Source organism: Parasteatoda tepidariorum, chromosome 3, assembly GCF_982258835.1.
Source record: "Parasteatoda tepidariorum strain Cologne lab strain chromosome 3, Ptep-v5.0, whole genome shotgun sequence".
Lineage (NCBI taxonomy): Eukaryota > Metazoa > Arthropoda > Arachnida > Araneae > Theridiidae > Parasteatoda > Parasteatoda tepidariorum.
The window spans coordinates 40,865,152-40,882,107 of NC_141757.1; the positions used below are offsets into that span (position 1 = coordinate 40,865,152).

A 16,956-nucleotide genomic window follows, 5' to 3' on the forward strand; every position below is an offset into this window, starting at 1 on the left:
TTTATCATTATTTTTAGATAAACACGAATTTACATCGATTTTATAAAGTAATTGCAGTTGCAATAAATAGATGATCAGGCACGCACTTCAGAGGTCTTATATCGCGTGACATGAACGGTTCGCCTGATTAATATTAAACTATTGCTCACAGTATTATCAAACATAATAATAAACTTAAAATTATTCATATACAAAGCAAGATACTATGTCAAGGTAATAATGTAAGCGATTTTAAACAAATCTAATAGCCTTATCGACAATGCGAAATTATATAATGCATATTATTTTTTCTTTGAATTTTAGTTTATCTAAATAAAAACCACTCTAAAAAATTATCGATAGAGAAAATGTTTTTCGTTATAAATGAAATCTCGGAAGATAGGGATTTGACTAAACAGGTGATCAGACATAACAATTAAGAATAAAATAATTAACAATAAAATAATCTAGAGATGTAACACTGTTAAATATATTAAGTCTTCAATATTAATATCGTTTTAAAAATATTGAAAACAAATATTTTTGATCCAATTTCCAGTTAACATGTGGTATATTTTGTTACATTGCTCCTACATTTTTTATGACCTCGATCAAGGTTCACCGATTTTAATCAGCAATTTGAATTCCCATGAATTTCTTTTTTTTTAAAAAAATGACCGATTTAAGAAAAATATTTTTTTCTAGTATATAACTAGCTATCATTTTTTTTTCTTCGTAAAATTTCATACCACTTAAACCTATTTATCATTCACATAAAATCTGTCTCTAAAAGTTTACATATTTTTTGGGGAGAAGGAAAACTATTTTCAAATTTTCTACTTTCCTTCTTTCCTATCCATTCTATTTTAGTATCTATTTATTTATTATTCTCTGAGCATAGTTTAGTAACACTCAAAAATTAGAAATAAATTAGTAAATGATAGACCCAGTAAAATAACATCTTCACATTACTTTACTGCATAACTTCCAGAATGATAGAATCTGGCTTGCAGATACTCCAAGCAACTAGGCAATTGTTGAACATTTGTCAAAATCCGAAGTCGTTCATGGTCTAGGCCGGAATTTGTGCAAGCGGCAAAACACCTCTAGTTTTTGTGGATGAGGGAGTTAAAATAGATTAAAAAGTGTACCAGCGGGACATTTTAGAAGCTGGTGTACTTCCATGGGATATAAAGCACTCTGGTAATTTATACCAAGTGCTTCAATTCACAAGGCAAAAGTGACAAAAGTGGTGCAAGGCGCATTATCCGAATATGATGTCCTCTAAAGAATGGCCACCCTACTCGCTAGATCTCAATCCCGTGAATCACAGTGCATGGTCTATTTTTAAAATTAGGGCTACACAACAACGGGCTTCCTCTATTTGTACTTCAGGTCTATCAAGAAAAAAATTTAAAAAAATTGTCTTATATTATTGATGCCAATGATGCTTAATTAATTTTAAGGTACAAATAGTATTCCCTAGTAACAATTTTACATTGGCCCCAAAATTGGAAAATATGGGTCCCATAAGAACGTGCACCAAGGGACCTATATTGTGATGTCTAGATTTTTCAATATTGGTCCTAGAATGACTTTCAATATTGGAACAAGATTCATTTCTATCTAGGACCAATATTGAAAAATCTAGACAAACCAATGCCTACCCAACATTATAAATCTATAAAGGACCTTCATAGAAAATGATATTGGTTCATCATTGAAAGTCATTCTAGGACCAATATTGAAAAATCTAGACATCTCAATGTATACCCAATATTATAAGTTAATTAAGGTGCAACATGGAAAATAATATTGGTTAATTCTTGAAAGCCATTCTAGGACCAATATTGCAAAATATACATACCCCAATATTTGCTTAGAGATTGAGGCACGCGTGTTCAAATCGCACCCATATGGGGCTAGAGGCTAAAGGACCCCCGTTGAGTCAACACCTCCTAGAAGTAGAAAGGCCTCAGCGCGGATCAATTTAGTACCGATGTGACGAAGTTAACTGCGCAGTAGACGAAAAATAAGAAAGATGTCATTACGTTAGGGGTACTAAGCTGCGCAATGGTTGGAAATACAAAATATGTCATTACGTTTGGACTACTAAGGGATATTTATGGTAACCTGTGCTGAGGCCAGGGTTGGGTTTTTGACGTCAAAAAGTGGTTTTTGACATGACAAGGGTATAATACTGGTTTAAACCGTCAAAAATGTCAAAAACTAAAGTTTGCCAAAAAAATATATAAACTTCAAAACTACCAACAGTTGCCATGCATTATATTGAAATTTAATTATACTATAGGTAATCAGCAGGTTTTAAAATATTTTTTAATTAAAATTAAGGTAAAATAACAGATTTAAAATCTCAGAAATTTATATTCAAATGCATGTGCAGAAAAATTTTGCACAAAATTTTTTTAAATATTTATATTTTGAAAAAAAAATTTTTTTTTTTGATACTTAAGAAAATTATAAGTTTATTACTATGCATTTTTGACATATAAGGAACATATAACTAATATTTATAAGGAACTTACAAGTTATGTTGTATAAATACTAACTTGATACAAGTGTTTGAAAAAATTTTTTAATGTTATACCGAATATCTTTATTATCCAGTATGTTAATTTGAATTTAAAAGTAGTTATATTTGTGAATAATGATAAATATAATTCATATTGTTTATTATATTTATTTATAATTATTACACTTATCATTTTAAAACAATTTTCACCTCTTAATTTTTTTCCCCCACTTGTATTAAGAATACAAATAATGCATATCTTGAAAGCAAGAAGTAATTATTCAACAGCTGAATATTTAGATATTCAACAAAACTATGTATATAGTATTCAGCAAATTGAAATTCACAAGTATTTGGATAAACTAAATTTTCAGCATAGTAAATGAATAGGCTGAATATACTGTAAATCGACACTAACTACTCTGTGTATTTAACAGAAAGCACTTAAATTTGTATTGTCCTATGTTAAAAAGATTATTAAGAAGATTTAAAAAAATATTAAAAAGATTTTTCTTTAAAAGATGTCTAATGTACAAAATTGCTAATGTTTATCTTTAAAAATGTCTAATTTTTAGTATAATCTATACTATACACTAAATTTGGTTATAAATAAATTTCTTAATAATATCACTGCAGATTTTCAATAACACATGAAAATGAATACATAATATTACAAAAGATGTGAGCTTTCAAAAGTACAAGATTTTGGTTACTATTCAAAATATAAGTGCTTCTTCAAAATTTTAAATTTATTTTTTCTAGAACATATTTAGAAACACTATCCTTTATAAAAAATATATAAATTTTATGTATTAATTAAATTTCACATATGAATATAGGTTTTTGACATTTTCGACATTTTTGACAGTGAGGTTTTTGACGTGACGGTTTAAACCATGGTTTAAACTGTCAAAAACTGTCACATGTCAAAAACCTGCCAACCCTGGCTGAGGCCTGTTCTTTCTAGGAGGTGTTGGTTGAGTCTGATCTAAATTGAGTAGCAACAGCATGAAGGGGTCAATGTCGTAATCACAAATTGCAAATCAATTGTTCAACTGTGTTCCATTTATCAAAGTACGCGAATTCCTATCGAGGTCGTCATTTCTGTTGAGATACATGTTCAGATCACGTAAGAAAAGCACTTATGTAGAGTGTTTGTTAAAACAAGCTTGCCTGCGAGCAGCCATTATAGAGCTAATATATCGACAATGTCAACCTTCATCTATTAGGAGATAACTCAAGGTAAAATCAAGTTAACATATCTTATATACTAGGGAACTGGAATTTAAACCTACACAGGTCCTATATAAAAATAAATATTTGACCAGAATATAAAGCCATTCTAGGACCTATGACAACACTTATAAACCTTAATCTCGGTCCAATATCGAAAGCCATCCTAAGACCATTGTCGAGAAATGTATAAGATCATTATAGACTTGTAATTAAGGAACAGTCTTGAATTTACATCTATTGAACTTGGAAAGACTTACAATATTTTAATAATATCTATTTCTATATCTAGTTCCATAAGTGATTTACAATACAAACAAAACTACCTGTAACAGATTTTTCTTTTTTGCTCATGAGACATTTTTGCTCATTTTACAATATTCCAAGTACAATATAAACATTCACCTTTTGAAAATAAATATTTTTTCTTTGTTTGTCTATTAAACTTCTTATAGTTCATACAAAATTTTGGTAAAAGTTTATAGGATTGAAAGAAAATTTTTGTTCAGGATTATTTATTGTAAAATAAGTAAACCACTGCGCAATGCTTTGTCTTAAAACTCTCAGCTGATCAAAATATCTTGAAAATTAATTAATAGAACAATCAAACACACATAATTTTAAAAATGAAAAATTGCTTTCACTCATTATACAGCTTTTGGGAGTAATATGGTGCGATTTCGTGTAGAAAATTAAGCGATGTACGGGGCCTTGTTCTTAATATTGCAGGATGTTAAAAAATAGATTGAGAAAAGCGTTTATAATTTACTTTTTAGGTTTTATTTAACAGCTATAAAATATCGGGTTAATCAGTCAATTTTAAATAAGGTCTACATTGGATGAATAACGTCCTTAAAATATCGGGTGAATAGTACAATTCTATATATGGCCTATATTGGTTGAACAACGGCTATAAAATATCAGGTCAATTGGACAATTTTAAGTAGGGGTTTATATTAGCTAAATAACGGTTATAAAACATCAGTTGAGTCGGACACCTCTATATCGAACCGACATATGCTGAATAACTGCGATAAAATATCGTTTGAACTTAAGAAATCTGTATAGGACATACTAAGTATGTCCTATACAGATTTCTACTGAAGTACTGAACATACTAAGTATACATGAATAAAATATTGGCATCAAGACAATTACTATAAGTAGTGTGAAAATAAGTTCTTACGGCCCAACAGAAAGGATAAATATCAGAGAAAAAAGTTGATAATGGTCATTTTTTACTATCCAAGAGTTGACCAGGAGGAATGGCATTATGCCAAATGATACCGCATATAATTAGTTTTCATTTTGTTGCCATAAAAAACAGGTTTTCTTTAATTTGATAATGCAAAGCAACTGGAAAGATCAACAAATAGTTATAGAAAAAAATAGGAATTGTTTTAGCTTAATTGTGTCGGTAAATGACTTTTAGTTTTTTGCATGATTTCATCTACTGATTTATTGATTATTTACTTTTCATCCTGTAGGAAGATCAGGTATTCTGCTAGAGTTGATAATAAAAAATACATAATATATTTAATTTATAGTACTTACATTTACTAGATAATAAGTATGACCTAATATCATGGAAATTCACTTAACAAAAAAAAAAAAAATAAAAAATATAAAAAAAACTTCAATTAATCGCCTTTAGCTTCAAGATTTTAGTTTTCACCAGTAAACAAAATTCAAAAATAACAAAAAATAATATTACAGAAAATAAAAATCCATGTATTTAAAAGAATATTAAATGATTACAATTGGAGCTTACCTCGTGAATTACTTGTCCAATGAGCATGTTTGGATTTGTCATAATTTTCATTCGATTTTAATGCATACCAATACTCAAGAGTCAAACCTTAGAACTCAAGAGTCAAATTAAAGCTTCTCAATACTTATTTACAGAAACCAAGTCTTGTTGTCTAAACACATTGTATCCAATTGTGATATGGCATTGTGTATAAGTGTTTAATGTTATTAAAATTGTTCCCATGAGATTTGGTTCTCGATTTTAATCAGAATTTAATGACTAAATATAATCAATCTATGGTACTAGATTTTTTAGGTAAACAAATAAATGCTTTATGAAGAACGGATCTCATTTCTGAAATGCCAGTTTCCCAGAATCACATTAAAAACAAAAATTCAATAGTTAATTATCTTAATGCTTTAACATATTTTTCAAATATTTGGATAGCATTTAAATTTACTTTATTTTAAACTTTAACTGTCAATTTAATATTGTTACACTTTAACTGTTCAATTATCGTAACTAGTGCGACATAACTTTCGTGGAATTATTTTATCTCTGTTCCACCATTTGTCCTACTGATGACCTGTACCTGCGTTAACGAAAAGCATCTAGGTTTTTAAAAAATATTTTACTACTTCTGATTTTTAAATGTTGTTTTTAATCCATTTCTATCCAAAATTGCTTGTTTTCATTTATGTATTTAACACTCATTTATTTATTTTTTTAATTTAGCAAGTATCATTTTTTTAAGTTAAAGATATGTAGGCTATGATCATCTGGGCTTTGCACACACATAATTAACACACTTGATTAAATTATAAAATACATATATTGAAATATAAAGCTAATAATAATATAAAGCAAAAAATCTAATAATAACTTTACAAATAAATATCTATATGTTGTAGATTTTAATTGTTTTAATAAATCAATCAGAAAAGAATAGAGAAAAGTATGCATATGAAATTGGTGTGAGAAGAGAAATTGGTCAATCAGATTTAAGCCATAAAATATTTATTTAAATTAAAATTTATAAATTATCATATCCTTTGAAAGATCACTCCAAAGATAACTATATTTAGATTAAAATGCTTAAAAAAAAAAAAAAATTCTCTTGGTCAAACACAAAAATTCCACTTAATTGTCTTTTTCCAACCTAAACTAAGTTGCTAGCATTATGTGATGGATAAACTTTGAACAATGGTTTTAATATAAGAGGTTTGAGATATCTTAGATACTAAACTCTTCAATATTTCTTGATAGTGGATTGAGACGATAATCTAAATTGTAGAATGAGAAGGCTAGACGACATGAAGAAATAATTAGATTTTTGGTTAACTTGCATGCTCCCCAAGCACTTAAAAGTATGCCATGTTTCAAATGCAGAAATATCTTCAAACAATTCCCCAGTTCACGAAAGCGGTTGTGGGATGAAGCTAAAGTAAAAGAGCAATTTTCAGTTTGTTGCCTTCTCATATTCCAAGCTTCGTTTACACCTTTTGATGAGGAACAAACGAACCAAAGACCATGTAAAGAATAATTTTCAATTTTATAGCGTAAACATTTCTGTTCATTGTACCAAAGAATATTGCTGATGAAATTAAAGAATGGCAAGAAATGACATCCTATCAACCAGAATACAGATAAAAACATAATAATCTTCACTTCAATAATAAAAAAAAAAATCTTTGAACAAGAGTGGTGCATTGTTGAACAAAATTTTTCACTTGATGTTATGTTATTTTCACTTCTAAAGATGGAGAAAATGTATGTATGTACATCTACATCTAATATTTCAATTTCCAATAAAAATAACTAGTTTTAAAATAAGACTGATAGTATAAAGATCCAAGAACAAGTGTAACTAAAACTGCAAATAAAAAAAAAAAAAAAAAAAAAAAACTTTGAAATTAGTTTTCTCACTCTCATGGAAAAACAAGTTCAAATTGTACATGGAAGTGAGATTCTTATCATAGTACTGATATGAAAATATTAAAAGCTTATTCAGAAATTAGTACACATTATTTAATTAAATTTGAAAAAATACATTATTTTTGAGAAATTAATATAAATTTTTAGATCATCATTGCCTACTACTGCTAGTATTGAACTTCAGAACATTATTATTCTAGTATTTCTTTAAAGTAGTTGTTTTTTTTTATTTAAAAATAAATAAATAAATAAATAAAAAAAAAGTATAAAATTAAGTTAGATATAGGGCTAAAAAAAACTCAGAAATTTTACCCGTCCCCGAGGACGGCTTGTCCAACAATGTACCCGTCCTCCTTCGAAACTAACCCGTCGCTTCTAAATAAATAAAAATATTATTTTTTCTTATTTATTACAAACATTTATATAAATTACATAATAAATTAGTAGCTACTAGGATTACATTATACAGTAATAAAAGAAATACTAAGTTACTAATAGTAAAACCTAGTATTTCTTTTATGAAATAATTTATTTCTCTTATGAAATAATTTAAATGACGAAGGTCAAGTTATCTGGAATGTCAGTTTATCCAAGGGTACTGCGTTTTTTAAAATGAAACAAATATGACGTTTGCCAGTTCCACAATCAAGCCTATAATTTGCAGAGGTTTTTGCACAGAAATCTGAAAGGGGTTTTATATTTAGGTGGATGTTCATAATTGCGTTTAACGCTTACGTAATGTGTTTTTTTGTAAGTTCATTGTTGAAAAGTCCCTTTCAACTGCTGCAGTACTCCCAGACGGAAAAAACATCAATCCACCATGCGCAGTATGTTGCTGTACGGGATTTCTAGATTAGAGGATCATTTCAGAAGTGAGGCCCTAGACTCTTTTAAGATAACAAAAAGTGAAAGCGCATCATGAACATTAACGGGAAAATTGCCATCCGCGCGGACGTCTGATTCGAGAAATTCGTTGTCCGCGGGAAATTTTTGACTGCCGAGGACGGGCAGATATAAAATAAATTTTTGCTTTAACTTTACAAAAGTGAATTTTTTAAAGCACTTGTTATGTTTACAATGATAGTATTTCAACAAATCATTGCAAATGTAGGTCTTATTTGATTAGATGACTTTATCCTTCATAGTTCATATTAAGATACAAGATATTAAAGTCTAGTGAACATATTGTTTTTCCTATATTGTCAGATTGTAATGCACTCTGTTTGGGATCAGAAATAAATAGGTGTACTAGTTTTAACCATTGATAACAAAATATTCCTCAAATAGACTAACAACACACATTCTTAAAACACTTTCACTTGCTACTTGATATAAAAAAAAATTCATTTTTTCGAAAATTAACTATTTAAATCCTAAAAATCTATTAAAAATAGTATATTACATCTCCAAAATGCAAAATATACTTTAAACCCTAACAATTAAGTATTGGAAATTCAACAACTTTGTTCAAAACTAAAAGCAGTTCAATAGATAGTTGTGAATTGGTTAACGGAACAGTAAGCAAAAGTGCAATGAACTGCAATGAGTAGTAGCACAGGGCCAGAATCATAAACTTTAATGTGTAATTTTCTTTATATTCATGTTTTATAATAACCACATAATATGTTTCACTACTTCTGTTATCTTAAAAAGAACTGGGCAGAGAAAATCTGTCACTATTATCTTAAAAAGGACACTATACCATTGAGAAAAAAAACCAAAAAAAAAAACCCTTCAGTTAAAATGAACATAGAAAAACAGAGCTTCACACAAAACTTGATAATAAAGTGTTGTTCGCTGCAGGGTGGCTGGAAGGAGAGATAAAAATGTTCTTATTCATTAGAGTGGAAGTTGATTGAATGACCACACATGTGAAAACTGACAGCCCCCATTACAGATTAAACATGGTCTGAGTGAACCGAAATGCCTATAAGCTTCACAAAAAAATCGGTGACATTACTTTTCAGACACATCCTATAATGTTTATGGATATAGAGTGATAGCTTTAGACGAAATAATTTTTACAAGATTCAAAAATTATTCTATAACAATACCAAAAATAAAACCATAGAAAAGAAATTCTGGATTGATCCTTTATATAATTACTTGAACAATAAATTAGCTAAAAATTTCTAATCTAGTTTATTTGGAGAATTAAAAATAAATAAAAAATAAAGAAAGAAAAATAAAAAAGCAGGGCACCTGTAAGCATCGGCAATTTAAAAATATTTAATAATTTTAACATCTAAACAAGGCTTTGGATCTAAATTTTGAATTTTTAACCGAAAAGTTGAATATTAGAAGGAAATTTTAAATTTAGTGGATGAGTCATGGAAGATGAATCAAATACATGATCAATATCTATATAACTAACAATGCATGCTAAGTTCACAAAATTAAATGTAAATACAGATCTAGATGAGCAGAAAATCAGGAGCATCTTTTAATAAAGACTAATTAAAATTTTTGATGGCATAGACTATTTATACTAAACTTTTAATTTCCCCTCAATGCATTAACCTTTGAGTGAACTTAAAATTGTTTGTGCTTAAAAAATTTAATAAATTATTCAGGAATACACAAGAAAACAGTAAAGAGCAATATGATGATTCAAAAAGAAAAAAATATTAATTCGAAATAATTTACCTTTGCAAGCAGAACATAGAAAAGGGCCAAAGAAAAAGATTGTATCACAAACAAAAATAAATGATGCAACTGACATGCAGATTATTTAATGCTGTTGTAAAAGTTCTAACTTCTTCTGCTGTTATAAACTAACCATACCATAATATATATATATATATATATATATAGACACACAGCAAAATAAATAAATACAAAAAAATATGAAGAAAATTAAGATTGAGTTTCATTTCTGTAATTTTCCTTTGTTTTATCTTCAATTCGAACTTAAAATTAGTCACAAAGAGCTTTTTGAAAGCTGCTATAAATATACTGACATAAAATTTTTGATAAGAATTAAAGAATAACAAAAAATTGCAAATTACACAACAGTCACATATTAAAAGATCAGATTAAATCATTAAACCTCCAAATATTTATTTAAATTGTATTCAAATTTCTCTGCAAATCACTACTTTTTCGTTGGATAATATGGGTGAAACCAGTTTTTTTGGTAGAATACATACTGTGCATACATATAGTTTTATGACATTTAAATATTAGATTCATGCTCAAACTATTAAGCAAGAAAGAAAAGAACTAATTTTAATAGCCACTAATCAGTTTTTCTGTACAGTCATTCTTTGATAAAAATGAAGGGGAAAAAAGGCTACAGTACTAATTGATTAGATTCTTAAAACTCTCATTTGATTGAAGTAAAAACATGAAAATTCAAAATACATAAGAAAATTTATTTCTAAATAAAGGAAAGTTTAAAAATAAAAATGAAGAAATATTTTAAAAAGCACACTGACTGTGTTTTAAATTCAACAACTTTACTTTTAAAAAAGACACACAGGCAAAGATTTCAATGAAACATGAAATTAAAAATTAAATAAATAATCAATGTAATGTATCAGAAAAACTGAGAAGGTAAAAGAATAGCAAATTGATAAACCAACAGTATCTTTTAAACACTGATTCACGGGGTTAAAAATATCAAATTTAATACAATGATTCATTATTTCACCATAATTTCTTTACATGGTGAAAATTATGGCGGTTTTTATTGCAAGAATTCTTAATGTAAATGAATCTTATAATAAGGGAGTGCAGGTTATATAGAGTTTTTATTAGATAAATTTAAACTACCAAATAAAATTAAACTTATTAATTTGGAAGATTTGGATTGAAAAATTGACTTAAATAGAAATCACAATTTAACTGACAAAACTTTGTGAAAATTAATAAGAGAATGATCCATTAAGAAACTACCTTGAAAAAATTGCCAATACCTAATTTCAATCTTTATCAATCAATATATGTAAAGTTTTATTTCATTAGTTTTTAAAAATTTTGAGAAGAGTACCATACATAAGTTTTGACAGTGTAGTTATTTTTAACAACCTTTACCTTTTTTGTTACTATAGCAAAAAAATAAAAAAAAAATGATATAAAAACTGCAGTTGCCATCAACAAATTAGGTTAAAGTATAGAAGAAAATGATTCACTGGAAAAACAATTTTGTTATGTCAGAAGTTTGTGGAAATAACACAGAATAAAATTAGTTCTTTCGCAGGGCTTTTAGGATGGCCCCGCCCTGTCTGCCCTTTGATGCGCCTCTTTGCCATTTTCGTAAAAATAAGCCACCATCCACTGTCAATACACTGGCTTTTTATTCTTAGTCCACTTGATAATTATACTGTTTACTGTCAAAAATATTGATTTAGTTAGGATAATTCTCACGTAGTAGAATTTTTATAAGTTTTTTTTTTTGGGGGGGGGGGGGGAGGTGTATATAATTAATAAATTTTTAAAGAGATTTTAAATTTTTTAAATACATTTTTTTTAAAAGCACCGTTAAAAGTTTATTTTTCATAATTTTCAGCTTAAATTATAGAATACATTGTTTAGTTTATCAATTGATAATTTTTTTAGTTAACTTTTTCGAGATAAAAATTAGACACAGTGATTTTCGTTTATCTTTAATTATTTTTTATAAACTACAAATTCTCTTATTTTGTTAAGGAGTGAGAATAAATGTTTGAAATACACATAGAATAATATAAGAGGGTTATTTAAAACTGTTGAAAATTCAATTATTACAAACTTTGATTAATTTCATCAGTGGTAAGTAAGTGCTCTTTCAAAACTTAAAATGTCATTTTCTATGAGGAAGCACTCAGCCCCTTTTTATTCAAAGGAAGAAATATGTGCTGGTCTTTAATTTTTTTTATCCATATATTTATTCCATGCACTCTTTGGAGAACTTATTATGCCAAATAGAAATGTATGAAAATGGGAATAAAAGTTAAATAATATAAAACCTTTACATAGCATACAATTTTTTTTCAAACTTAGTTAAGGCAACAAATGATAGATTATTATTTATGGTGTGCAAGACTTATTTTTGTATTGATTTAAAATTTCAGTAGCTTATTGGGATTATCATTTTATTTAGTCTTGAATAAACTTTGCATAAAAATATAATGAAATAATAAATTAGCTATATGTAATTACTACAGACATGAAGATACAAAATTCTAATTTTGAAAGACATTTTAAGAAAATGCTGATAGCTGATATAACTTACTTTTGATTGTTTTGCTTTTGCCTTTCTTTTTCTTCTCGTAACCTCTCTTCTTCAAGTCTTTCTTCTTCTTCCTCTTCTAATCTTAATCGTTCTTCCTCCTCAGCTTCTAATCTTCTTTTTTCTTCTTCTTCAATCCTTAAATATATATAATAATCAAATTAAAATTTGTTACATGATATAGGAAATTATGATTGATAATGTCTGTATTGGTATAGAATTATAAATATCTTTAGTCAGAAAACGAATATTAACAAAAACTTAATATCAGAAATTGTATTATTACTTATAACTTAATTTTTATATATATATATATATATATAAAAAAAAATCTTTTTATACATCTTATAGGGACCATGAGAATTTGTAAACACAACTTTATTAATGCAAAAGCAAGTTTGTATTAGATTCAGCACAAAATTCTAAGAATTTGATACTGCTGAGCTGCATTTCTACTTGTGAAGATGAGTGGAGCTAAAAGTTTTCTAAAATTACATTAGGAAATACTTTGGCTTACTTTTCTCTGATGAATGCTTACAAAGCCACTAAAACAGTTCATTTTTTAGTATAACAAAATTAGAATTTGAATAATTTTTTGGATACAGTTAAAAAGTTAGAAGACTCTTGGAAAGGATGTGTGAATAAGAAACCAAAACAGCGAGCTATTACCGATTATTTTGTAAGTAGTCCTCTCTAATTTGTGCAATAAATTAGTTTAATCCTTATAAGTTAGTAACTTTTCAGAATTTTTTTTTTTATTTAGAGTTAAAAAGAAAGAAAAAAACTGCCTGAAAGTAAGTACACTTTTTCAATTTCGTCTAAACTATAGTACTTTTTACTTTGTTTATAACTTTATTTTTTAAGTTAATGGTTGTATTTATTATGAAATGTATAGTTATTAATTTAATATAAAGCATAAAAAGCATTTATTGATATTTATAACAGATAATAATTTACAAATTTATAATAGATAATAGATATAGGTAATAAACACAGACAATAAATAATAGAAAATGTCTGTGTAACATACAATTTTAATGAAAAAAAAAATTCTTAAATGATAAGATGAACAAATTGTCTGCCTCCCTTCGAGTTAACAATAACAGGTTTGACAGGAAATTTTTTTTATATCTTATGACTCAAATATTTTTCAACCATTATTCAATTATAAAATAAATATAATCCTGATATTCTTAAATAGCTCCAGACATAGCTCATTATAAATCAGCTAAGAAATGCAAAATTTTACAAATTTACACGATTTTGTTGCTTAACAAAGATAAATATTTTATCAAAGTAAAGGAAATCATTGTAGTAGATTTTATAAATATATGATTTAGACTTGAAATATAAGGTGGTTAAAAAACGAATAAAAACTTATGAGCAGTCAACAAAGTGATTTTGACCAAAATTTTCAAGATAGCAGTTATTTTTAATATATCAAGAGTTTAGATAAAAAATCTATTTAAAGCGTATTAATGAACAGAGAAAGTACATTTGTGTCTGATTTTGTAGCTTAACATATTTAAGGATAGACTCTATAAAGGTCCTTGGATCGAGGACAACAACTGTGCCCAACAATTGGATGTTACTAGTAAAAATTCCTGCATTTTGTTTACACATGGGGTTTTTACTTACACCCATTTGAGCAAAAGTGTGGTCTGCCACTGTGAGGTTATCAATGCTGTGTCATATTGCATCTTTTTACATCGTGGTTTAACTTTGTCAAGGTGTTTGGCATTGACATGATGTGATTGTTTAAATACAGCTGTCATTATTATTTCAGTGCTAATGCTAGAGTTTGCTTCTGATTTTTGTTTTCTTCACAAAATATGTATAGTTTATGTGTTACCATTTTAGTATTTATCATGCACAGCATGATATTTATCATTAAAATCATGTTTGAAACATCTTGTACACGTCTGAAGTTTTAATTTATGTAAGTTAATCCATTCTCCAGCAAAATGAACTACATGTTCTTCTTTTAGTTAGTGCTTTATCCTGGTCCTAAATTATTTTCCTGCTTTTGAATAAAGCATGTGGCAAGCCAAAAACTTAAGTGAAATAAGTGCATGGCAATTCCAAAACCATGAAGAATAAATCTTAGTGCGTGAAAATCCAATAATTAAATTACAAGTAATTCAGATGTTCTGTTTTTTACTTTGCACATGTTTACATATCACAAAAAAAAATGAATAAAAACATGAGTAGCAAAATGTTGAGAGAGAGAGAGAGAGAGAGAGAGAGAGAGAGAGAGTTAAGCTTTATAACCCTTTTGTAAAACATATTTTATAATTTATATAAAAAAAAAAAATAATTAACTTCAGAAATTTAAATTATCATTCAAATCAAGCAATTATTTATCTTAAGAAAACAATCTTTTAAATCAAAAGACACATATTTAGAAATAAAAGGAAAGAATAAATGTCGCTCATTTAAAACTGAAACCTTGAAATGAAGATACATAAAAGAATAAATATCAGTCATTCCAAATTTAAATTTATAAACCTTTTGAAATAATTTGTTTTGAAATTTATTGTTTAATCTTTTGTACAAATACATAATTATCTATGCCCCATTATTTTGCACAAGGTGATGATTCACAAAAGTACAATTATCCTTGAAATTTTATTTATCATATACTGGATAAATAAAATTCTGAAATTTTAAATTTTTGCACTCTTAGTAGACATTTAGTATAAGACAAAAAATTAAAAAAAAGGTAGTAATTTTAAAAGAAAAAACTATTTAGAAGAATTTACATATTCTACAATCCAATCGCGATGAATTAAAATAGTTTAATATCAGTTATTTTAGGTTAGAATATTGGTCAGTTTAATAAATTATTTATTTAAAAGCACTCAAACCTAAATTGCAATAAACATAATATCTTAAATATACCTTTTTCTTTCCTTTTCTTCAAGATCACATTTATGTGCTAGAACAAAAGGACGGAAGAGATGGCACACTTCATTCAAAAGTTTTATATAATGGGCTTTACCATCTTTTTTTGACATATCACCTAAAGACTGCCATGCTAGTCTAAAAAGAGTAAACAAATATTTTCACTAACAAGTATAAAACATTATTTTCTCATTTAAATATCATAAATAAAGCATGCCGAATTCTTAAACAATTATTAAAAAAATATATATTAAACAATCTTAGCAGGTTCTAGTGATAGGTATTAGTTGACTTATTTTCGATAGAATATTGATAGAAAGAAAACTCACCCAAAAGCGATTTAAATCACTTGTTGGTATTATAAATTGCTTTTAATTGTAAATGTTATTTAAAAAAATATTTCAAGTGAAAAAATCAAGATGTTCATGAAAATTCAAATATTTAATTTCAGACACTTTACATGATTTTTTAGGGGTAAAAAAAAATTAAAGATAAATTAAATCTCATACATGGGAATATATTGCTTTTAATTGTAGAAGCAACATGGAATTTTTAATATTACTTTTTTAAAGTGTTATATTTTGTTTAAATACCTGTAGCTATCTTATATATAGGAGAGATTGGGGTAAGGCAGGAAACTTCAATTATGTCAAAATTAGTTCTGTTTTTAGTGGACAAACTCTGAATTACACTTCAGTAGTCATGAAGAACCTACCATATTAGCGTGTTGTTGATCAATTCATGACGTCTGTGTTGATTTTTTGCTTAACTATGTCAACTCTTCAAAGTTCTTTCATTTTTAGCTTTATTTATTGGTCCTACAGTTTTAAAAATTATTTTCCTTTAACCAATTATACGTTTATTAAAGATTCATACCCTAACAAACAATAAGAATTTAGTCCAATAACAGCACTGTTCCATTTCGATAACCTCCGTTCGTGGGGTCAGACCGAGTACTAATTGGTTTTTCTCACACGCCCGCGATTTGTCTTTCTGCTGGGCCCACCAAAGCTGCAGTTCAACGGAAGGCGAAGATAACTACATAGCAGGTCGAAAAAGGGGTATATGAGCCCCAGGACAAAATTTATTGTGCCCCTTCCTCAAAGAACAAAAAGCCTTATTTTCATATTTTGTAGAATTTTTGAAGACCCTATATGCAAAATTGTAATTTTTATGTAGATTATAAAGAATTGCATTGTGATTTAAGAAAAAAATCAATAAACGCTATAATTTTTGTGAAAAGTTTTGGTCAGGCCCTCAGTAGGCTTGGGTCTCTCCTTCCTTATTTACGGCCTTGACAACATCACATGTAAATTACATGCATAATTTTCTTAAATTATAACATAAAATAAATGTCTGCTACTTAATACCAACAGGCATTCGAATCGTAGCCACCCAGTCTTAACCCAC

At 27.5% G+C, this 16,956-nt stretch overlaps 1 protein-coding gene across 1 annotated transcript in view; it reads right to left on the minus strand.

The window, feature by feature from the left end:
• Positions 1-16,956, minus strand: part of LOC107457268 (Golgi resident protein GCP60) — a 44,128-nt gene that overhangs the window by 19,678 nt on the left and 7,494 nt on the right. Inside the window, exons 3-4 of the mRNA XM_016075398.4 lie at positions 15,544-15,684; positions 12,646-12,780 (exon numbers count right to left, since the gene is read on the minus strand). Of these exons, the coding sequence (XP_015930884.1) occupies positions 12,646-12,780; positions 15,544-15,684 (276 nt within the window). The remainder of the gene's footprint in view (positions 1-12,645; positions 12,781-15,543; positions 15,685-16,956) is intronic.